General features: G+C 39.7%; 1 protein-coding gene across 3 annotated transcripts; it reads left to right on the forward strand.

The window, feature by feature from the left end:
- Positions 1 to 699: 699 nt before the first annotated feature.
- On the forward strand, positions 700 to 23,263 carry cherp (calcium homeostasis endoplasmic reticulum protein). Of its 3 annotated transcripts, none has more exons than XM_035945027.2 (20): positions 700 to 862; positions 2,275 to 2,448; positions 5,713 to 5,751; positions 6,828 to 6,997; positions 8,820 to 8,957; positions 9,041 to 9,192; positions 9,868 to 9,979; positions 11,442 to 11,531; positions 13,498 to 13,696; positions 14,020 to 14,147; positions 14,800 to 15,054; positions 15,277 to 15,475; positions 15,576 to 15,817; positions 17,498 to 17,631; positions 18,692 to 18,778; positions 19,052 to 19,204; positions 21,444 to 21,557; positions 21,649 to 21,743; positions 21,868 to 22,053; positions 22,212 to 23,263. In XM_035945027.2, exons 1-20 carry the CDS (start codon positions 838 to 840, stop codon positions 22,247 to 22,249), a joined length of 2,730 nt encoding a protein of 909 aa, XP_035800920.1. In that variant the 5' UTR covers positions 700 to 837; the 3' UTR covers positions 22,250 to 23,263. The 3 variants fall into 3 exon arrangements, with proteins under 3 accessions (XP_035800920.1, XP_023119152.1, XP_023119153.1); XM_023263384.3 differs by having other exon boundaries at positions 701 to 862; positions 13,987 to 14,147; XM_023263385.3 differs by lacking the exon at positions 5,713 to 5,751 and having other exon boundaries at positions 702 to 862; positions 13,987 to 14,147.
- Positions 23,264 to 23,494: the final 231 nt, after the last annotated feature.

Consider the following 23,494-nt stretch of genomic DNA (forward strand, 5'->3'; position numbering starts at 1 on the left):
CCCTCCTGACCAGTGTGTTCAGTTTCTTTCTGCTTCCCAGCAGACCATTGCATAGAAAAGAGCAGACGTCACAGTGTCATAAAACATCCAGAGCAAAGTCCTGCACACTCCAAAGGACCTCAGTCTCCTCAGCAGGCAGAGACGACTTCCAATAAGAACTTGCAAAAAGAACTTGCAAAAAGAAGTTAGAGTCATTTATTTATTTTATTTTCAAATAACCTTTGCACTCACATTTCCTTGTTAATCTCCAAGACTAAAAAAGGTCTTGATTCCTATCACACAGAGCCAGGTCTTCAAAAAAATTAAAATAAAAGAAATCTGGACACTAACAACAGCTAATTGATGATCTTGTAAACATGCTGTGTCCTCTGTTCAAATGTCATATTCATAAGGTAAATTTGTTTGCAACATTACTCACAGTTATTCAAGTTGTATTTTTCTCTTAGCATCTGCATTGTAGATTGTTTAATGTTGTACAGTTTGATTTCTCTTTGTGTTGTTGCTACGGTATTTTTATTTATTTTTTATGCTCTCTGTACTGATCTGTGTATTGTAACGTTGTTCTGCTGTCAACACAATGAGTTTTAAGAAGACAACGCAGCAAAAAGAAACAGCATTTCGAAGAGGCCATCTTCTCCCTGTCCGCAAGGGGCGCTGTAGGAAGATCCGACGGCCATCTCACTGTGGCGCTGTTTCCGCGTAATAGTTCCGGTGCATTGCAGTAGCAATGTAAGTGTTTTTGTTAGTTGTATGAAAGAATTCGTCAAAGATAAAACCAGTCGATTGATACCTGATTTTACATTAAGGCGCAGTAGGTTGCTGTAACAGAAATTCAGCATGGATATCCCCAATCCTCCCGAAGGTGAGCAGCGTTTTCTGGTGTTCATTGAACGTTAGTTAGCACTCATGCCACCACATGCTAAACTGCTAACAGTACCACTGTATTTAGCATTTTTAAATACTTTTACTAACACAAGTCGCTTAATGTCAGTCTAGGTTTTAGCTCACACCTTTGCACCTAAGCAGTGTCACTAGTGGCATGAGAATAGTTCGGAAACACAGGAGGAACATTAGCTGTGGTTTAGAGCTCTTCGTTGTTTTAAAGTTAGCTGACTTTGGCGGCTGTTTGCTCTGACCAAAGGTAAGTGCATAGCCAACAATATTTGAAAACAGGATCAAAATACAGTTAAATCTGTTTTAATCATATTTCCATTAATCTGTTCTGACTGACGGGGTGAAAAATATCCAAGAAGTATGGGGGGAAGATTGTATTTGCGGCTTGTTTGGAGAAGTTAGCAGGATTGAGACATGACGCTGACATTAATGGAGAGGAGAGCATGTCTGAATGGAGGTTTACTATATTGGACCTAGGAACATTTCTGTAGCACTTTCAACACACCACAAGTCCAAACTGCATCTACCTTAACAGAGACATACACAAGCCATACTAACAATAGTTCTTGGAATTGTGTGAAGTTGTTTGTTATTTATTGGTATTAAATATGTGCAGCATCAAACAGCAGTAGGATCCACATGAGAATCTCCAAAGCAAGAGAATTGGGCACATTTTTAAGCAGCAGTGTCTTTATTGTTAGCTTTAAAGTTATCCCTGACATGCAGCCAGGATCTAAGAGCAAGTCACACTGCACTCATTTTCCCATCAGACAGATGAGCTGTTACACACAGTCACAGTTTTAGCATTCTATTAGTTTCCATTTAGTCTTTTGTTTGTTAGTACATTATTATTTATTAAACATAATTTGGTCTACTGTCCAGTCTCAGGTATATGACAAATATTGCACACATTTCAGGGCTCTGTTGATCACTGTGGTGGGTGTGTCTGAAGGAAGCAGTGAGGAAAATTGATGTAGAAGTGACCGATGTTTGAACTGCATTTTCGCCCCATTAACAGACTGATGAAGCATCAATGTTAAATATGTGTGTGTGTGTGTGTGTGTGTGTGTGTGTGTGTGTGTGTGTGTGTGTGTGTGTGTGTGTATATAGTAAATATATGTACCATGTGTAAAAAAGGCTTCTGATTGGTGGAAAAGTTTCTGGAAATACTTAAAAAGAGTTACAGAATCTCTTTAAAAGGGTTTGATATTTATTATTTGCAAGAAAGTCTAGTTCTGTAAATATTATACGTTTTCAAAATGTAAAAAAAAAACTGGCAGATTCCCATCACTTCTTGCTGTATTTTGTCATTTATTTGTTCTCATTTTTAAAGCATATATTCTGACTGGTTTTTCCCTTCTTTTTTTTTCCCTGGTGCAGATCAAGAGCTGAGGAATGTGATTGACAAACTGGCCCAATTTGTTGCTCGAAATGGGCCAGAGTTTGAAAAGATGACGATGGAGAAACAGAAGGACAACCCAAAGTTCTCCTTTCTCTTTGGGGGAGAATACTTCGGCTACTACAAGTGCAAGCTTGCTATGGAGCAACAGCAGCGTATGTAGTTAAAGGATTAGTCCACAAGGAAAACAGAATTCATACATTGCTATTTATATGATGTTGGAATGTTCAGTTAGTTTGGTATCCAAGATTACACCTTTCTTGCTATCAAAGAAATGTTCACGGCAAAAAAATCTAATGAAATTCAGCTTGTCCAAAGGAATAAAGAACAGCTCAATAACCACATTGTGCTAAAATATACTAAATATCAGGCAAGCTGCATTATTTTCAGCTTCTATGTGGGAAATGGTTGATTAAACTGTCCAAGATCATATTAATATTATATATTCTGTTTCAGAGTGAATTTCCACCTTTTAGTTGTCGGCATCAGGAGCCTGTCTATCAAGTAAACACTACCTACCTACACTTACTTACTACATCGTCCTTACTTTGAGCAAAGGATAGCATTTAATGTATGCTACTGTGTTGTAGAGTAGGGAAGCAGTACAGTCAGAAGCTCCATCCGTCCTGTAGGCAATGTTCAGGACTGTGAGACTAGTCGGAGCTAAACTCATGACTTGATGCCAAAGTAGGCTGGGTATGAAACCTTGATGTCCCCCCCAAATTCCCTAGCCATAACAGAACTCAAAAGCAACCGTGGCCATAATCACTGCACTCCAAAATGTTTCGCTAAATATTAAAGAAAACTGTAATGCATTAACTTGCCGTTACAACCAACAAACAAGTTGGGTCTTAATTCTGCAAAGGATTCGGAGGGGAAGCAACCCAAAATTACACAAACGAAACCAAAAGAAGTGAGTCAATCCTCCTCAAATGCACCCTCAGGTCTTTATATCCACAGGCCATGCAAAGCCAGGCAGACTAGCATACAAATGTTACAAATGAAACCAAAAAAGAGAGCTGCAAGCAGTGTGAAGGTCCTCCAGCAATCACTGCATAACACAGACAATCATTACAAAATTGATGATTAAACATTTACAACACAAAGTAAAAACAACAATCTAATTTAGAATGTTGTGTGGACACACTGCAGTGTCCAAAGGCTTACAGATTGGTGGTTGACTGATATGCCGATTAGTTACAGAACACAGAACTGCTGTTGTTTTATGTTTCTGACCACAACCACTGACATCTGCCCATAGAGTGGCAAAAGTGTGCAGAAGTGTCTGCATTAATTTTTTGTTTGCTGAACTCACTAAGACATTTAATTGATTTACTGATTAAGTGGTCGATCTCTAAAATAAATCACCACAGCACATCATATCATTTTACATTAAAACAAATCACGCCTAAAACATGTAATGTTACATTTCTCCTCATAAATAAGACTGACTTCAACCTGAGAGAGGCTAGTATCTTCTCTGGGGAAGGTTGTTGTAAGAACACCATGTATTTAGACTTATGTAACAAAATTCAGAGATCATATACCACATGCCAGCCCCAAAGGAAAAAAACTGTACCTCAAATGGATATTCAAAACCTCTTGGAAACTGAGCAGCATGACTTGGTGACATGAACTCACCCGTTCTGTTTTAAAGTCCGGATCAGTTGTTAGCTGTGGATGAAAACATTTGACCCAGATCACATCTTTATAAAAAAAAATCTGGTTTAATCAAACTATGTTTTCTTGTAGTTGTACCAGACTTTCTTTAGAAATCTAGCAGTGACATTTGTAAATGTAGAAAACTGACAAATTGTAATGTACCAAAATGTTTAATTTCTTTTTTTGTACCCTCTATCCTATGCACCTGTGCTAAAATGACTTATTGTATTTTAGAGGAACATCTGCACAACTACGTAGTTGTATCAGGTGATTTCAAAACTTAAGAAGCCTGTGCAGAATTTGCATTGTAATGCAGTGCTGGATTAATAAGCCCAATCATGTGAAGAACACCGGTTAAATAGGGTGCAGACAGTAGAGGCTGAATTGTATTAAGTTCAGCTGTCTTTACAACTTTTATTTGAAAGTATATTGCCTTGAAACAATGCCAGAGGAATGTGCTGAGTTACACAAATGATGAATGCACACCTTTTCTGGATCAGATTTCAATAGGTATGCCAGAAGAAACAATTTCCATACTGTCTCCCTCATAATTAATGAGTCAGATACTTTAGGAAGTGTGTACTTGTATAATATGTAAAGTTCAATCATTTACGTAGCATGTAAAAGGAAAAAAGCAGTTTTCTTCTGTGGTAACTTCATTATTTAACACATGACATCCACCAATGATACAATGAAAAGTACACAGTAAGCAAAAGAAGCATGATAAGTATACTCTTGCCAGCAACCTGTGCACGTTTTCAGTCACAGGGTGTACTGTGAAAATGGAAGGTCTATAGATTGTTTAGCCACAAGTATGGCAAGCTGTTGCCCAGTTGTCCATCCTGTTTCAAAGTGTATGGCTGAAGTACAGGTTCACTTGGTGTGTTTTTCTGAGTGTCTGAGAGTCTTTTTTCCCTCCCAGTTATTCATAATGACAAGAGAGCGTACTCTCCCAGAGACAAAGCTCTGCACCCAGCATCTGTCATTCAGATCTGTATTCCACCTTTTTTTGTGGAGATGAGCACTTATTGTCTAACATCTGTAAAGCTTTCAGAAAGGAACTGGTCTAATCCCTGTTACTCCCTTTCAAGCAGTCTATCGTATGTGGGACTTACAACCACGGTAACCAAGAAAATGGAGGAAAAGCTTGTTCTTGCTGCATCTGTCTATTATGGACTATTTATATGTCAGACAGAACAGAACAGTTAAAGTGGTAATATGTTGTAAAGATATTGTTTTCATAGAAATCTCTCCCTTACATTCCTTGTGCGCACTTTAATTGATTGCTCATTGTAATTACCATTATGTTACTTGCAATTTTAGATTATTGAAACAACTAATTCGGAGGAAGGGAATATTATGTAACGCTGCTCTCTTTGTATTTGTTTTTTTTCACGAATCAGTGGAATTAGTTAAATATGTATTCAGCTTTTCCCTTCAAATGTATTTATATAGCATCAATTCACAAGTAAGTCATGCTAAGGCACTTGACATAATAGGGTCAAAATGTTACAATATTACAGAGAGAAACTCAAGGACTTGCTCATAGGATTTACTCTGACTATTCATACCACCTGCTGGTGATTAGACACAGTCAGTAGTTCTACTGGCACCTACACTTAGGTTTTACTTACTGATGGTTGAATTATCAAAGGCTTGTCAATAAAAGCACAGTGTTGTACAGGTTTGCATGGAATTATTCTGTCAGTCTCATAATACCACTGAAATGCATTAAAAGTTTGCTTTTCTCCACTTAGATCCCTCTACCCATGATGGGGAGGAGTATAAATCTGAAGGTATTTATTTGGAGACAGATTCGTCAGATGAATTCAAAATTCCAGTTATAAAGTCACATTTCGTTTTTGCACATTTGTGCTGGACACAACCACATCTGTGCTTGAAAGCTTTTTGGTTTGTTTTGGTTGCATATTTCATTGTCACATTTTTCTTTTGAGTCTGTGCTGTATTGTTTTGAAGCTTGGCTAAAGATATTTCAACCATGTCTTTTTGATTGGTCTGAGTAATGTACACTCAATCCTCCATCTTGAAGCTGTAAGGTTTGTTCAGACAAACAGATGAAAGGGCCTAGTACCTGTCTATGACCAAGCCTTGTTTCATTTGTTTGTCTGTGAAATGGTTCTACTCTGGATTCAGGGCAGCTGTGGGTTAGGGGCTGCACCATTTCAATCATTAGTATTGGGTTCGTTAGTATCTGCGTTGCTGTCTCAGTTTTTGGAAAAATTCTGTCTCTAATCAGCTTTTTCCACTTTTAAATCCTTATAAACCTTCCCCAGAATAAGACTCCATCTTTAACCCAGAGATAGGTTTTAAAGGACATATATGATAACTGATTTCTTGAAAATGTATCAGCTTGGAACATTTGTTGTTTATATGTCTTTTTACACACAGTTTGATCTTGGAATGTAGGCCATTGATTCTGTAACATTACAGTTGTATTGATTCTTATATAATACCACCTCATGAATGTGGGAACATGTCTTTAATCTAATTGTGCAGCTCAGCTGTAGTTTAGTAGACTAAAACTTCTCGTCTCTGTTTGCAAACCTTGGTGCTTCTCATCGTTTATGATTTTTGGAGATGACTGCATGTTTCCCTTATAGCAGCAGTTGTTTCTGCAGTTTGTCAGTGGTTGTGTCAATGCTGGTTGCATGTCCTAAAGTTCGTTCACTCTTCTGCTTTCTTCCTGGAACATTTCATCTGCTTCCCATATGTAAACCACATCTTTTTTGACTTTCAGAGGTCATTTTGAATGAACTAGTTGTGTGTAAAAATCAGTACATTATCTGTCATTATCTCCAAAATCAAAAATTTACCAAACTTCAGATTTTCACATTCACTGCTGTTTTTGCAGATATGTACAACCCAAGTGCCAAAGATGTGGTTGATATGCCTACTCCATCAATGCCCATGATTGCGCCACCTTCGATTCCTCCACCTGCGACACCCCCCATCGATGAGCTCATCCAACAAAGCCAGTGGAATCTTCAACAGCAGGAGCAGCATCTGCACACACTCAGACAGGTACAGAACATGACAGAAATGATTCAAGGAATGGGATAACATAAATGAACACATATTCCAAAAGGAGGAATGGAGTGCAATGGGTGCTACTTGGATAAAAGGAGGTTAATAGAAACAAAAAGAGGACTTCTAATGAGAAGTTTTAAACTCGCTTGCCTAGTCTGTATTAACAGCAAAATTAAATTGAAAACAAAGAAAATCTAATGGTGCTTTACCTGCACTTACTAACCAACCAAAAATAAGAGTCAGGAGTGGCACCCTACTGGTGCAGTTTCACAAGATCTGCTTTGAACAAAACCCTTAACTTGGGCCAGCCTCCAAATAATGAAGAGGTGTCTCATACATGAACAAAAATGGTTGTAGAGGCCTGTACTATGTAGCAGGTTGGAGGTTATTGAGGTAACTTCAGGTGATGGTTTTGGTACTATGATGTTGGTTCATGTCAGGATACATATCCCTGATAACATCTGCTGACTGCCTAACCTGCCCCAGAGCCTTTGTAGAGCAATATAATCCTAAAACAGACACTGGTCAAAACAATCACACCTTATAGCCTGATTGTTGACAATTTTCAGTATACCTACTCATGGATTAGAATTATGTTTCTACAGTTCTTTACTTGCTCCAAAAACCTTGCCAAGAATCATCATGACAGAATAAGGCTAAAAGTGTCTTACATGCCAGGAGAAAGAAACGTAATGTGAGATTACTGAATTCATTCTCCACATCACCATGAAAAGGAATAGTTAGATTTTTATTACATGATTATATGTTCACTAAATAAGTTGTCATTTTGTTACTAGCATTAAAGGGCACATCTATAATTTCATTATACAATCTTGTGATGCATGATAATAATTAAAATGAATCTTGAATAAGAAATGCACAGTTTTGCAGCTTTTATGTGAATAGACAGTGTTATTGCTAATTTAGTTATACTTTAACATAGTCTACAGTTTTTCGCAGCTTTGCTTTCTTTGGCTGTTGTAGCTATGTTACTTTTAGTTTCCATTATATGTTACAAATCTTTGTATTTCTCTAATATTATAGTTTGGTCTTTGTAAAGTATGGCACTCTGGTGCCAGTAAAGTTGTCCATGACTGTGATTGGCCACCTGTCGCCAAATTCACGACCTTCATGTGAACATGCTGAGAGCTAGATTCAGAAAACCTGGACTGACTTACCAAGTTGACAACCAGGTATATAAGACGGCTGATCCTGATTGAAGATATTGGGTTGAGTGAAGCCAAATAACAGAATGATACCCTGTATGTGCTGAACTTGCTTTATTGTACATCAAAAGAGTCACCAAGGAGAGCTGCACATAGTGACAGTTATTCTGAGCTTTTAAACAGGTGCTGAGACGACAGGCACTGCTTGATTGGAACACAGCGCTGAAGTATCGGTTCAATCAGATAGGGCAGGAGGCGAGATAGAGGAGGAGCACTCAAAACTACAGACTGACTGGTGTCCAAGTGCTGACACCAATCCAGTGCAGAGACTTTAACATACAAATGTACATTTGTTACCTGAGCAAGGTTAATCACGTGTAAAAGGGAAAAGGAGTGCGACGGCCTAGGGCCATAACAATGTGTTGAATTCAGTTTTATAAAAGAGAGCAACTTTAATTCAGCAATAAAACAATGATTAGAAACTTTTTTTTACATAAAGAGAAGATGAAAACTTGGAATACACAAAAGCAAGAAAACTGATCCAAGTGAGTGAAATCTGACTTTGCTGTTGCCATCTGTTGGAATTACAAGAACTGACTCGGCAGGCCGAATACAGACTGATATATTTTCAGATGCTTTTCTCAATGTAGGAACAAGTGACTGCAGCCATTGCTTTGGCTATGGAGCAGCAGACCCAAAAACTGCTGTTGGAAACTCATTTGGACATCACAGAGTTTGACAACTTGCTCCAGCCCATCATAGACACCTGCACCAAAGATGCCATTTCAGTAAGCCCATCATAACTGACATTTATTTAAGGATTTTTATGTAGCGTCTTTATGTGTCACTCATATGTTTGTCTTGCTCTCAGGCCGGCAAGAACTGGATGTTCAACAATGCCAAGACTCCACCGCACTGTGAACTGATGACGTCGCATCTTCGCAACCGCATCACTGCTGATGGAGCACATTTTGAGCTCCGTCTACACCTCATCTATTTAACCAATGATGTTCTCCATCACTGGTACACAAACCTAAATACATTCATGACAATGCTTGTTTGATGATATCTCTAATTAACCTGCTAGGGAGTGTTACGTAGGTACAATCTCACCTGCAGTAACATGATTTCAGGAGTACATACCTCTGATTTATAAAACACTTGTTTGAATAGTTCTATCAAATGTTGAAGAAGCATAGGTTTGGGAATGGATCCACTTTGGATTAATGGACTGGATTCGATTTCACTGAATGGAATGTGTTAAATGCATATTAACTAATGTTGAGCCATGACATCATACACATTACAACAATAATGATCTTGGATACATTTTTAAAATCATATCAGTCAAAAATGGCAAACATTCTGTTACAGCTTCCCCAATTTGATTTCCTAAGTTTTAAATCATTATAGCCTGAATGTCTTTAAGTTTTCGGCTGATATTCAAAACGTCATTTTTGGGCAGTGGAAAGTTGCGTTTTCATTTTTCACTGGTTCCTGACATTTAGGCTGAAGGATCAGTTGAAAAAATACAATGATGTTATTATAATGAAAAGAAATAGTAGTTTCAATTTAAGCATTGATCTGATTAAAGACAGTTCGCGTGTAAAGGAGCTTTTGAAAGGCCAAAAAAAATAGATTTTGTGTCTGTATGGTCTTTTTGTAATGTTGTAATGTCTGTTTAATGTTTTCTGGCAGCCAGCGGAAGCAGCAGAAGGATTTGTTAGCAGCGCTTCAGAAAGTTGTTGTCCCAATTTACTGCACCAGCTTTCTGGCTGTAGAGGAAGAGAAGCAGCAGAAGATCACCAGGGTAAACACCAACACACACACTCGAAGTCCAAGGCACAAATTAATTTTAAATAACTTTAATTTTTTACAGATTATAAGAGTTGGAAACGGATGTTATGCAAATGTCAAATACAAGCTACAGCTATACATTTCAAAATTATTTTCTTGAATCCAGAGATAAATGAATCTGTGAGAGTGAAGCTTTCAGAGAGACATTAAGTTGCAATTAATACTTGTGCTGAATTTTTCCAGCTCAATAATTGGGGTTTCCAGTGGGAGAGATGCAGACATGGTCTAGCTAGCTTCATCTCCAAGGGGGAGAGAAGTGTCCTGTGTCAGACTCTTTCCACCTGCTTGAGTTCATTTACTCATTGCTGTGCAAATTCAGTGTGTCATAAATGAAAACAAACTGTGGCTCTGAAGATAGACCTAAAAGAAAGGTGTAATATGCAAAGTCAGCAGATTATACAGGAGGCAGACGCCACCCATCTGTCCACTACACAGTTGAACTTTAAGTCCCTTGATCATTTTATGAGTCAGTTCGGTTTCAGGGCTTCCTATTATCAGTGTTATATAGTATAATGAAGATTATCATGCCAGTATCCCTGACTAGGTCCTCTTTTGAATAGGGTTGTGTCAACACATGCTGTATGTAAGCAGACAACACTGCAGTCTGGTAGTCATCAACACAAAAAAATAATGCTAGCTAAATACACAGCTTCGGTGAATCAAGGTAGATTGTTCTGCTCTCTCTAGAAACATTGAGAATTAATCAACTATCTTGTTCTGATCGAGTATTTTTTTGCTTCTCCCATCCTGCATACAAGACCACCGATGCCACCACAGGACCTTTTATGACACTGTGGTGGCATCGGTGGTCTTCTATGCAGTGGTGTGCTGGGGAGGGGGGTGCTCTGAGCGTGGTAAGAACAGACTAAACAGACTGATTAAAAGAGCAGCTCAGTCTGTGGCTGCCCCCTGGACTCCATGGAGGTGGTGGGAGAGAGGAGGGCTCTGGGCAAACTGTCTTCTATCATCAGAAACACCTCCCACCCTCTGTATCAGACTGTGAACTCCTTAAGAAGCGCCTTCAGCAACAGACTGGTACACCCTAGGTGTAAGAAGGAACGCTTCCGCAGGTCGTTTATTCCAGCATCTGTTAGATTGTACAATGCCGCACTATAAACTCCACCGTGTACTGTTCACTGCTGCACTTTTTTTCTTCCCCATTTTAGACACGCATCCTCCTACTTATGTGCAATAACTGATACCTCATCCTCTTGTGTATCTTGTGTCTTCTACATGATGATAAAAAAATTAAAAAATCATCTGTATATGATGTTTTTTCTGCAATTTTTGCACTGTTTCTTTTTCTTACCTATTCCTGCACTGCCTTTATACTTTTTCTTTGGAGCTGCTGTAACGGTGAACTTTCCCCACTGTGGATCAATAAAGTTTATCCTTATCCCCCTCTCCCTTCTCAGTTGTTACAGCTTTGGGAAAAGAATGGCTACTTCAATGAGGAGACCATTCAGCAGCTCCAGAATCCTGCACTGGGCCTTGGCCAGTATCAGGTGAGTGAAACAAGCCTTAAAGCTCTAATTTACTGCTGCTTTGCCTCTGCATCTTCCTGGTGTTTGCACTGATATCTGAATCACAAAAACATTAGCAATCCCCACATGGAAATAGTTATGTAACAGTTGCTCAAGAAATTGTAAAATTATACAAAAATACAAGAAATACAATACAAACAATACAAAAAAGAACTGAGGAGCAGAGTCTGGCATCTTGCCTTAACAGAATGGGTGAGTTCATGCATGAATATGATTGTGGAAGATTATTACCAGTAATATCCTCTATAGTGGCATCACTGTTTGAATTGGACTTTCTCAGAAAGCTTGCATGTTTTGGTTGAGAAATGTCTGGCTCCGGATTTCAGCCATCTTCCTTCATTCCCTGACTGTTGTGGCCAGTTCCCTAGCAGTGTTGCACAGAATACACTTTCCCTTCTGTGCTGTCTACATAAATCTTCTGTACTAACAACACTCACAAGATTTCTGGTAGTACAGTTAGACAGTAACTGTGTACAATACTGTCAAACTTATACAGGCTCCCATTTAAGCATGATTTGGCACAATTTTGAAATTGCAGTAGAAACCGTTGACAGCCAAGAAAAGTAACGCATTCTATCTGACATGTAAAATCAATGTAAATTAATAAATCTGGTTCACCAGTCTTCTGAAAGCTCTTTTTTGTGACACATGGCTCACTGATGCCTGATTCAGCCGATGGTTCTTCTGAACAGGAAAGCTAAAATATTGGATTTTTGTAAAAGGCACAGTACCTCTACCCACACCTTAGCCTTTTTTATTGACTAGAGTCCAGGTTTGCTAACTTCTCACTCCCATTAGCTCTTTTTGTTTGTTTCCAGTGTACACTTTGAATTGTTGATGAATGTGCTGAATGTGAACATGAACAATGCAATAACTTCTGTGTTATTATTTAGAATGGATTGTGTTTGTTTGTAATTGTAACTTAGATAAAGATCTAACCATGTTTTAAGCCAAATTTCTACATTAATTAATGTCATTCCTTTGGACTCACTTGCTTTTTCACACCGCTGTACATGCAGTCTGTTGGGATGTGCATTTTTTTGTTTTGGTAAAAGTGTAAACTCTGGGTAAACAGTGTATTTTCCATTATTGTCAGAAGTTTAATATTGCTATTGCAACCTCTGTACAAGGAAATATATCTATATTGAACAAAGTAATTGAATGTATGTGAATTATGTTATTAACATTTTAAAACAAGTTCACACATGTAAGGTTGTTTTTGTACATGGACCCATTTGGCAAATCTATATCTGCTCCTCATTGGAAGCTCCACATAAACCGATCTGTGAGCCACGATTATCATTAAATAAGTTTGTAACTCAATGTCACCTGGCCCTATGCATAATTTCAGTGTATGCTGACATTGTGCTGGCTAGTGAATCCAAAAGTTAGGACAGCACACTGTCACTGCACACAGTGGCAAGAGTAAATAAAACATGGCATTAAATATGAGAAACATCCTCCATGTTTTAGTAGATTATATTTACTTGCATTTCCATCTGCTCAGAACCAACTCTAATGCCAAGGATTGCACTTAGACCTCTCCAGAGTCTGTGTACTATCCACAGCTAATGAAGCCAATAATTATGTGACCATTCTTCAAGAGCATGGTGACATTTATAATAAAAGAGGGACTTTCCAATAGTTCTCTTGGCTGCAAAGTCACACGGACAATGCATGCCTATTCTAGTGTGAAGAGATCAGCCGGTGCAGTCCACATCCATTGTGAAAACTAGGAATTGACCTTTAATCATCACTTTGCTTGAGGAACAACTATTTTTCTCACCAAATTCTCATTTATGCGTGCATGTGTCATATTTTCTTTTCTTTCCTTATTTTAGAAACATGAAGCTTTGTTTTTGTTTTGTTTTTAATCACACTCATAGAAGCAGTCTGACATTGTACATACCACTGTCCTCTCTACCAGGCATCCCTGATTACAGAGTATGCTGCAGTAGTGCAGCCAATTCAGCTGGCCTTCCAGCAGCAGATACAGGCTTTGAAGACCCAGCATGACGAGTTTGTTTCCAGTCTGAAGCAGCAGCCTCAGCCACAGCCAACCCCTGTAGGACAGCTTGCTACCCCTGCAGAACCTGAAAAGCCCCCACCAATAACTCCAAAGTCTGGTGAGACAAGACACACTCAACAAAACCCAAGGCACAGTCTGATGCATAAAAAACACTTTTACAGTTTATATGACAACAAAACCAACATGTTAATGTACCATACAATAATACAATGCAGTCGTGCTTTTAACCATTTGACAGTTCAACTTCAGTTCATTCTTCCTCAGCAGTTTTGGGAAAGTTTTCATCTTGTGCAAGGTTTTGCTTAATAGGTTTTTGACCTGCTCCACGTTGGGCAAGTACATTTATGTTTGTGCTATAATCTATCAGCGTATGTTTGTCTACATTAGACGTGAAGCCTCCAATGTCGGGTCCTCCTCCAGGGGAGTTTGATGGAGCTTCAGCCAGACCACAGGACCCCAGCAACCCCAGTGGAGCCCCAGATATCCCCTCAAACAAGCCGGGATGGTATGACCCCCAGCACATGGGCCCCTGGAACCCCAACCAGCCGGTAAAAACCTGTTTTTCTGTGTGTGTGTGTCATGCTTCTCCGAGATGTCAGTTTTTAATTTTTTTTTTTTACAAGCATGAGCTTGATTGGGTTTGAGACAAAAGTCATCTTTACTTTCTCTTTCTATAATCTACATTTACTTATTTGGCAACAGGGTTGGGTAGCATAGCAGCAAATAAAACCAAAAGGAGATGATGTTTACTAAGAACAGAACTGGACTAATCACTGATTCTTATTTATTTTATTCTTATTCCCAGTGGGGAAAAAGGTGATATGAGCAGATGGTTTATTTAAAAAAAAAAAAAAAAATTCCATCTGTTTTGCTGAAGGCAAAAAGTGACAAGCCTGTACCTCACATGTCAACAAAAATGAATTCTTAGCTATGAATTTTAAAATTTGCAAACACAGTGCTCCAGTGCACATAAGAAAACCTAGAAATTTTAAATCACCCAGCTTTATAGCCTACATTGTTGGTGTATAATGTATAGTCAAGACTGATGATTTGAGGTCAGAATGCAAAACCTCTGTTTTGGAACTGGGAGACTGTGGTTCAATTCCTGTGTGCAAAGGACCTCTGCATATGTAAATGCATTGCTAGACTCAGGTCTATGTGCAGCCTCAAGTAACTAGGGTAACTTTTGTCCTTCCACAGCCTCCTTTTGACCCAAATCAGCCTCCCCCTCCTTGCCCTCCTTGGAACAGCCACGAGGGAATGTGGAATGACCAGAGGGACCCAGGGAATTGGAGTGGAGGTCCTCCTAGAGAAGGAAGCCCCTGGAGTGGTCCAAGTGGCTCTGATCCAGGTCCCCCATCTTGGAACTCATATGACCAACAGCCACCTTGGGGGAACCAGCCTGACCAGCCTCCTTGGGGTCAAAGGGAGCCCCCATTTCCTCCACGCATGCAGGCATGTGGCAGATGATTACTGTGGTTTTCCCTACTTTGTTCTGATTTCTGTTACAAATTTTTACTGTATTATTATATTATATACTCTGAATTTACTGTTTGTAAGTACCATTTATCCTTGTCTGAATTTGACTTCAAGGTTATTTTCTTTTATAACAAGGATATGGCTTTGTTCTGCTCATGTACGTGATTAACTGTGTTGTCTATGTTGCATTTTTAACAGAGACCTCCCCATTTCAGAGGACCTTTCCCTCCCCACCAGCAGCCACCTCCTTTCAACCAGCCCCCACCACCACCACCACACAGTTTTGGACGCTTTCCTCCACGCTTCATGCAGGAGGAATTTGCCCCTAGACACCACTATGATCGACCGCCATACACCCCGCATCGCTTTGACTATGCTCAGGGGGAATATCCCGGAGGTTAGTGCAGAGGAAAGAGTGACTGATCAGTAAAGATTCCTGTTTTTGCTCCTGAAATGGTATTTCAGTATTTTCCCATTGTCAATCATCTGTTCACCAGACATGCCAGGCCCTCCTCCCCACCACCATCCCAATCAGAGGCTACCTCCACCAGGTATGGGAGCTGATCATCCTCCCTGGGGTGGAGGCCAGCACCCGGATTTTGGCCCACCCCCACATGGCTTTAATGGTCATTCACCACACATGCGCCATCGGCAGCACCAGGTTCAAGATGACCCCAGTCTGGTGCCCAATGTGCCCTACTTTGACTTGCCAGCTGGTCTAATGGCTCCGTTAGTGAAAGTAAGCCTTCTACTTCTGATTTCAGGATCAGTGCATGAAGATAAATATGTGTTGTAAAATGGTTTAACATCTCAGTTGATCAAGTTACTTTTTTGATAGAAAAAAGCCAGTGTGACGGAATACTACCACAGTAGGAAACAACAAAAATGATTGGACTGTGGAATGGTTTAGTTTGTAAAACAATGAAATCCAGAAAGCTGTGATTCTCCTCACAACAAGCTGCTCTTCGAAGGGAAAATGTAATTTTAAAGAGGAAAATATGCCGACACGTTGAGTTGGACCGAGGCATAAAACATATAATTCTAGAAACTCAGTAAATAGTTGAAAACAAAAACCCTTTAGTAATTATAGGCTGAACAGAATTTACTCAGGAATACTTCCCTTTCTTTTGGAAGGCAAATGTGCCAGTACACAAAGCACTTCCTATAGAGACCTGACAATCAGATTGAATAAAATAATAATTTAGGCTGTAGAAATTGCCATATAGATTATATTAATAGAAATAGAAATCCAGGTGTGCCACAGTACCAGCATGGTGATATATCAGGAATTTCATTATACCAGAAATTTAGCAGTCTGTACCAATATCACAGCATTTCCTCGATTGTTAGGCTCAAATTCAAAGAAAAAATTATATCAGATACATGTATTTCAAAATAAAACTGCATACTTTTATTTTGAAAAAAGCTGCTGCAACACACACACACACACACACACACACACACACACACACACACACACACACACACACACACACACACACACACACACACACACACACACACACACATATATACAAAAAAAAACCCCACAACATTACAAATAATGCCACAATAGCATAAAAACATGCTCGATCTTAATGGCCTATTGCAATGTCCTTCTGGGCAAGTCTTGCTGCTCGACAGCCATCTTGGTAACATTTGTCATACACATGCTGTCTTTTAGGTTACAGAAGTCCATTATCCATTATCTATACACCGCTTAATCCTCACTAGGGTCGCGGGGGGGGGGCTGGAGCCTATCCCAGCTGACTCGGGCGAAGGCAGGGGAGACCCTAGACAGGTCGCCAGTCTGTCGCAGGGCCACATACAAAGACGAACAAGCACTCTCACATTCACACCTACGGGCAATTTAGAATAATCAATTAACCTCAGCATATTTTTGGACTGTGGGAGGAAGCCGGAGTACCCGGAGAAAACCCACGCGGTTACAGAAGTCTCCCATAGATTTCTGCTCAGGATTCTTGAAGGGGAACTTTCTCCCTGAACATTTTTATGGCATGTTGTAAAGTTCACATCTCACATTTAATCATCTTGATTGTGTATACAGATACAGATGTCTGTCTTTAAGCTGCTTAGATAAATTTAGCATTTTCTGTATTTCTTTCAAGTTATCTGTGGCACCAATTGATAAAAAGTTATCCCGTCATCCAACTCAAATGATAAGTATCTCCATATGCAACACTGTGCGTCTGTAACAGTAGACCTGTTGTTGAATCCACACTTACTGCTGCCACTCTAAGTATTGTTTTTATTGTCCAGTGTCTCCAGAACCTGGTGTTTCTGCAGTACTTTCGGTACCATCACATCATCTCAAATTCTGCCACCTTATAAGGAACATTTAGAACAGTAAGAATGTCTTAAATCTCTGATGATCCTCATTGTACTGTCTACTGCACAGCTTGAAGATTGTGACTATAAACCTCTGGACCCTAAGGACATCCGGTTGCCCCCTCCCATGCCACCAAGTGATCGACTGCTAGCTGCTGTGGAAGCTTTCTACAGCCCTCCATCCCATGATCGGCCTCGAAACAGGTACACAAACCTCAACTGAATATGCAAGACAAATTTAGCATGAATTAAATGGTAAACACTTAGGTGGCACCTTTTAACCCTAGCAAGGCTCTCGTTTACCAAGTCCCATATATACTAGCAGTGGCAGAGCGACCATGCTATGTGCTCGCTTACCATCAGAAACAACTTGGGGTCTGGTGTTAATCGAGCTGCCAACCTTTCAATTAGTAGACAACCTGCTCTACCACTTGAGCAAACTTTAGTCCACTTTCAAATCTACTTTTGAATTTAAATCCTTTCCAATCACTAAAATCAACAACTGATCTTTGCTTGAGTACAAAGACAGGATCTCAAATTTATCATATAATAACAATAACATATTTTTCTCATTGCAAGAAGGTTTAGCGAGTTTTGAAATGTCAATTACCTACAGCTCTTGTAATCTGCCACAGTGTGTGTCTTTTGAACTGGTGTTGGTCAGTGGTGGGTTGAAAACAGAGAAGACTGCCAACATTGGCAATATGTTTAGTAAAGTGTTAAGAAAAATCAAAGAGGGAAAACAGATTTCATAAAGGGGTTTGTCAACAATGATTTCATCAACTATGAACTAGGGCTGCTGGACCCAAATATCCAAATATTCAGTCGTTGTGGTGGTATCCGAATATTAATTTTGAGATCTGAATATTCGGAATCCGGAGCCCAGAAATTGCTATTCGGACCAGCCTTACTTTGAACAGAACCCAAACCCACAGCAGTCCCATGATGTCTACTTGTTGGCCATTCAGTTTCCTCATTTGTTTTTATCCAGTTTTCCATTTTGTAGTTCCACTACTTTTTTATGCTCAATCACAATTTTTCATTTTTTTCAGCTTTGTGTGATTTTATTTTTCGCTCTAAATTAGTTGGAATGACAATTTTTCAGCTACTGGCAAAGGAATGCAGTGGAATTCTCACGTTGTTTTCAATGGTTGTGTGCAGCAGTGGTTACAATAAGCTGCATCTGTGTGATACTGCAAGTGTCTGATAGAAGTAAATGAAGAACATGGACTTTACAGCTAGCTGTGGTTTGTTCTTCCACCAGTGAAGGCTGGGAGCAGAACGGCCTGTATGAGTTCTTCAGGGCCAAGATGAGGGCTCGGAGGAAAAAGGGACAGGAGAAAAGAAACAGGTGAGCCTTCTCTTCTTTTGGATTGTTCACTGGTTCCATCTCCCAGGGATGGAGCTTACATCTTACATTTGGGCTTTACAGTGGCCTGTCAACAAAGGTATGCTCGTTGCTACTTTTGCTAGAAAGCTTCCTCATCCTTTGTGGGCAGGATGTCACTATTTTAAAGACTGTATAAAAGAATGTAGTGGCCTGACCTATGTGAATGATGTCTATTTATATTCTCGCTGCTGTACCTTAAAACCTCCTAACTCCCTCTACGGTCAATTCTTCCAGTGGTCGTGGAGGCAGTCGCTCCAGGAGTCAGTCTCGTAGCCGAGGGAGATCTTCGTCTCGCTCCAGCTCTCGCTCCTCAAAGTCCTCCAGATCACGATCGCGTTCATCTCACTCCCACTCCCGCAGTCGCTCCCGCTCCTACTCACGATCCAGGTGTGCAAACAGGTTTACCACACAGACATCTTGATATGATGATACTTTCATGACTGTATGTGCATATTTCTAAGGCTAGTTATTTGATTTGATCAATCTTGAAGAATCATATTCTGAAGCACATGGAGGTACTGTTCAATAGAAATGAACACTTCCTGACCACAAGGAGGGAAAACTGTTCTCACTGTGTGGCAGAATGTCAAGTAAGCAGTTTAGAAGAACAGAGGAAGAAGCAGAGCTGATGTCATTAATTTTCTTGAACTTTTTCTCTCTTATAACCGTCTCCTTTGCTGTGACAAACTGTGTCCATGACATCGCGGGCTATAACTTTCTCCATTCGGTCAATTGTGATCCTTATTTAATGACTGTATTTCAATTTTTCATTTTACAATTGCTGTCTTGCTACATGTTTTCTCAGCAACAGTTTGGGCTGTAACTGCAGCTCCCTCCTATGTTTACTGTAGTTGACCTAGTTATGATGCCACATCTGCTTTTACTATTCATGATCAACAACACATCATGCAACCCGTTAAATAACCTGGAATTTGGTTTCAGTGTTGTTTTTAGCAGAGAACAAACTCAATACCAGCGTTTACGCCCCAACCTCAAGGGTCGGCTGGATGTAATAAAAATACTAGAGGTCGACCGATATTTTGGGCCGATATATGGACTTTTTTCAATATCGGCCAATGGCCGATATTTACAAATAAAAAGCCGATTTGTGATCAGGCACCCGTACAGGGTTTAACAAGCAATTGCACTTTCAGGTTACTTTTTAATTGTATTTTTTGTAAACTTTAAGTATTTTTTTTATGTTATTGTACTTTTCACTTTTTGTGTTCAATAAATGTTAGAGTTCTACTAGTGTATTTAATTTGTAATATATACATGTATATACTTTTAGTGTTTAAATTGCCTTTTGTAATCGATGTTCTTTAAAAAAAAAAGGATATCGGCCATAAAAATCGGCTTCTACAATCGGCTTTAGATATCGGCCATCGGCTGAAAATGTTTTTAAAAATCGGTATCGGCATCGGCCTTTGAAAATCCCATATCGGTCGACCTCTAAAAAATACCAGATTTTGTTCGGCTCAGGTAAAGCCATTTATTGCTCAGTAGCTAATTGAACGTAAAGGTGATGACAAAGAACACAAGACTGGTGGATGTTGCCAAATCAAAGAACAGAATATAACAAAACGAAGGCTAACAGAGTTGGTAACTTAGCTAAACACAAACAAAACAACTAAACTCCCCAGCCAAACTTAAATACAGAAACAGCACCCACCACGAGAAACAAAAACTAATACAAAGAGTGCACAGAATTAACTAAACAAAACTGGTGCCTCTGAACACACATACTGAACGCACAGTTCACAAAGACTCTAAATACTAAACAGTTTCTTCACTAAGTTGGCGGACTGCTAACTGGAGCCTCAATCTCCACTGAGTCTGGAGGCTCCACACCAAATTAGCAGCTGCCAACAGAAGCTCAAATTGTCTGTAGTACCCACAACAAGTATCTACAGACTGAAGGACCACAGAAAAACAATACACAGCTCACATAGAGGCACCAGGGCGAACTGGTCATAACTACCAGCTGCCCCGACTGCAAACCTTGGTTGCAGTTACATGTTTGTGTGTGGTGATTGGTGGGGTCTTCAGGGAGGAGGAGTCATGGTGGTGGACCAATCCGTTGTGTGGGTGGGGAGGACTGGGGCTGGGAAGAGGTCTGGAGCTCCATGCTAATCACTCCTTGTGAGTGCCGGGTGTAATCTGGAACTCGGTCTTCAGCCAGGTGTAACCAATCCCCTACTCCACAAGCCATCTAGACCCATGGCCACCAGAGGCTGCAACAACCAGAAACTTGAGGAACTTTCCAAAGTCAAAGATCAGTGAAAAGCTGATGAGTGAAGCTTGTATGCTAACTTGCTACACACATGGTGTCAGATTCAGCAGTTTCTATGCTGACAGCCATCAGCTTTTTTCTCTTTTATTTTTCTTAATTTTTCTCTTTTCGGACATCGCAGCTTGTTAGGAAGCTGGGGTCTCAGACTGTACAGTCAGCCACACTATGACATCCTTGTAGCACAAATGACGGCTAGAACCCAGAGCTTCCAATCAGTCACCCAAAGCATTAACTGCTGAGCCACCACTCCCCCTCCTCCTTCCTTGATCATCATTCCAAGTTGTTCAAAGCTAACGCACATGGCCTAATATGCTGCAACCTAACTCTCTTAAGGTCCAGGAGCAGATCCAGGTCATCTCGGAGTCGCTCTCGCTCCAGGTCCAGATCCCGGTCACAGTCACCCACTAAGCGACGCCGTGGCCCCAAATCCCGAAGCTCCTCCCCTACGTAAGTTCCCTTACTACTCCTTGATAAGATACTTTTCTAAAATTCTATGTTTTACTGTAGTATGGGTATCCACCTCTCCTGTCTCCTACAGCTCCACAGCAGTGTTGGGAACGCCTTCCTCCAAACTGGTTACAGACACCAGGCTAGGAGAGGAGAACAAGGGTCATCAGCTGCTGATGAAGATGGGTATGCTCTTTCTTTTTTTCCGTCATAACGACATGTTTTCAATGTGAAGGTTTTTTCATCCTGAATTGGCATGGCACAGATTTCCAGATTTTCCGCTGTTATTGTTGTGTCGTCTCTGCTGTAGGCTGGAGTGGTTCAGGAGGTTTGGGGGCCAAAGAACAGGGTATCCAAGACCCCATCAAAGGAGGAGATGTCAGGGATAAATGGGATCAGTACAAAGGTGTTGGGGTTTCACTGGATGACCCTTATGAGAACTATCGCAGGAACAAGAGCTATAACTTTGTTGCCCGTATGAAGGCAAGAGAGGAAGGTATACAAAGACTTTTAATTAAAAAACTAGACTTTTACAAAAAAAATGCATTGAGTTGTACCATATCATTTTTCCACTGGGACTTAATTTTATATGTATGAGGTTACAAAAAAAATTCTGAAATATAATTTAACTATTCTCTTCCTTTTCTGATTCAGTAAATAGGGAATCCCAGGAACCTCCTTCAACTGACTGATGTCAGCAAATGGTGTTGAACAACGTCTTTCATCTTTCCTGTTACCCCTTTCACCAAGGATTAGTGTTTCACTGTTTTTCCATCCTGGATTCTTGTCACCAGTCTCAAATCCTTCCTCTTTTCTCAGAGGTCAGAGTGATGATAACAAAGTAGTAAAGCCTGCGAAAGAGTGCAAAGACTTTGTGTTGCTTTTTGGTAAAGTTTGTCCAAGCAGAAAACTTAAGAATTGCAGATGGAGTGGTCAGAACTAACACTGGTAACAACACAAAACTCAAACATTACAGTCAAATTAAAAGATGGATCATCGCACTCAAATCATATTTCAGTCCTAGTGTGTCTTTTTTTTTTTATCAGTCTCTAAACGGAGTGTCACGCTTGTAATAAGGCTCAGTCAGACTGTACCTCAACATTTATGATAGCTACAGTAGTGAATGCTGAGTGTGAAAGCAGTGATTTTGAAAGTGAGTGGACCCTCTGTAATATAGACATGTTAACAGCTACAGTATGTTCTTTAATCTTAACGTGGGGCTTACAGTTATTTTCATTCTTCTGCTTCATGATGTCTCCAAAAAATGCTGTCAGTTTTATTTGCAGAAGATTTTGAAAGTAATTCCTGTATGAAACAAATGTTTTTCAGCCAGGTATTATGCCTTCTTCCTAATCCACACATCTTGCTAGGAAAGTAATTTATGTTGGTTGTAGATGTAGTCCAAATCAGAACTGCTCACTGTGGGTGGCATCACAAGTGTAATTGGTGGAAAGCTCAAAGGTTCTGCAAATAAAACTCAAGATGTATATATATATATGGCTAAATATCACTAGGAGTAAGTAGAAATGTTTTATTTGGCTGAACTGAGCCTTTAGGGCAAAAGAATTAAAAGATATGATGGCTCCTCTTTTGATTTTTTCTGGTTTTTCAATACGTATTATTGTGACACTTTTTCATGTAATGACATAGACTAAGACATGGCATTCTGTCCTTTAGTTGTATTAAAATAAAACCCTCTAAAGTCATGAATAGGAAATCAATTGTATTTTTGTCCATACACACACACACACACACACACACACACACACACACACACACACACACACACTGTGAAGATATAACCTAAATAAGCAGAATGATGATTCAAAAATGTGGCCTTTTCTGTACATTTAATTTTTTTTTAACCAGTTTTCAGATTAGTTTTGTTCTGCCAATTATTTAATTGTTAGTTTAGAATATACACTCCCCTCCAAAAG

This window comes from Amphiprion ocellaris, chromosome 2 (genome assembly GCF_022539595.1).
Source record: "Amphiprion ocellaris isolate individual 3 ecotype Okinawa chromosome 2, ASM2253959v1, whole genome shotgun sequence".
Taxonomy (NCBI): domain Eukaryota; kingdom Metazoa; phylum Chordata; class Actinopteri; family Pomacentridae; genus Amphiprion; species Amphiprion ocellaris.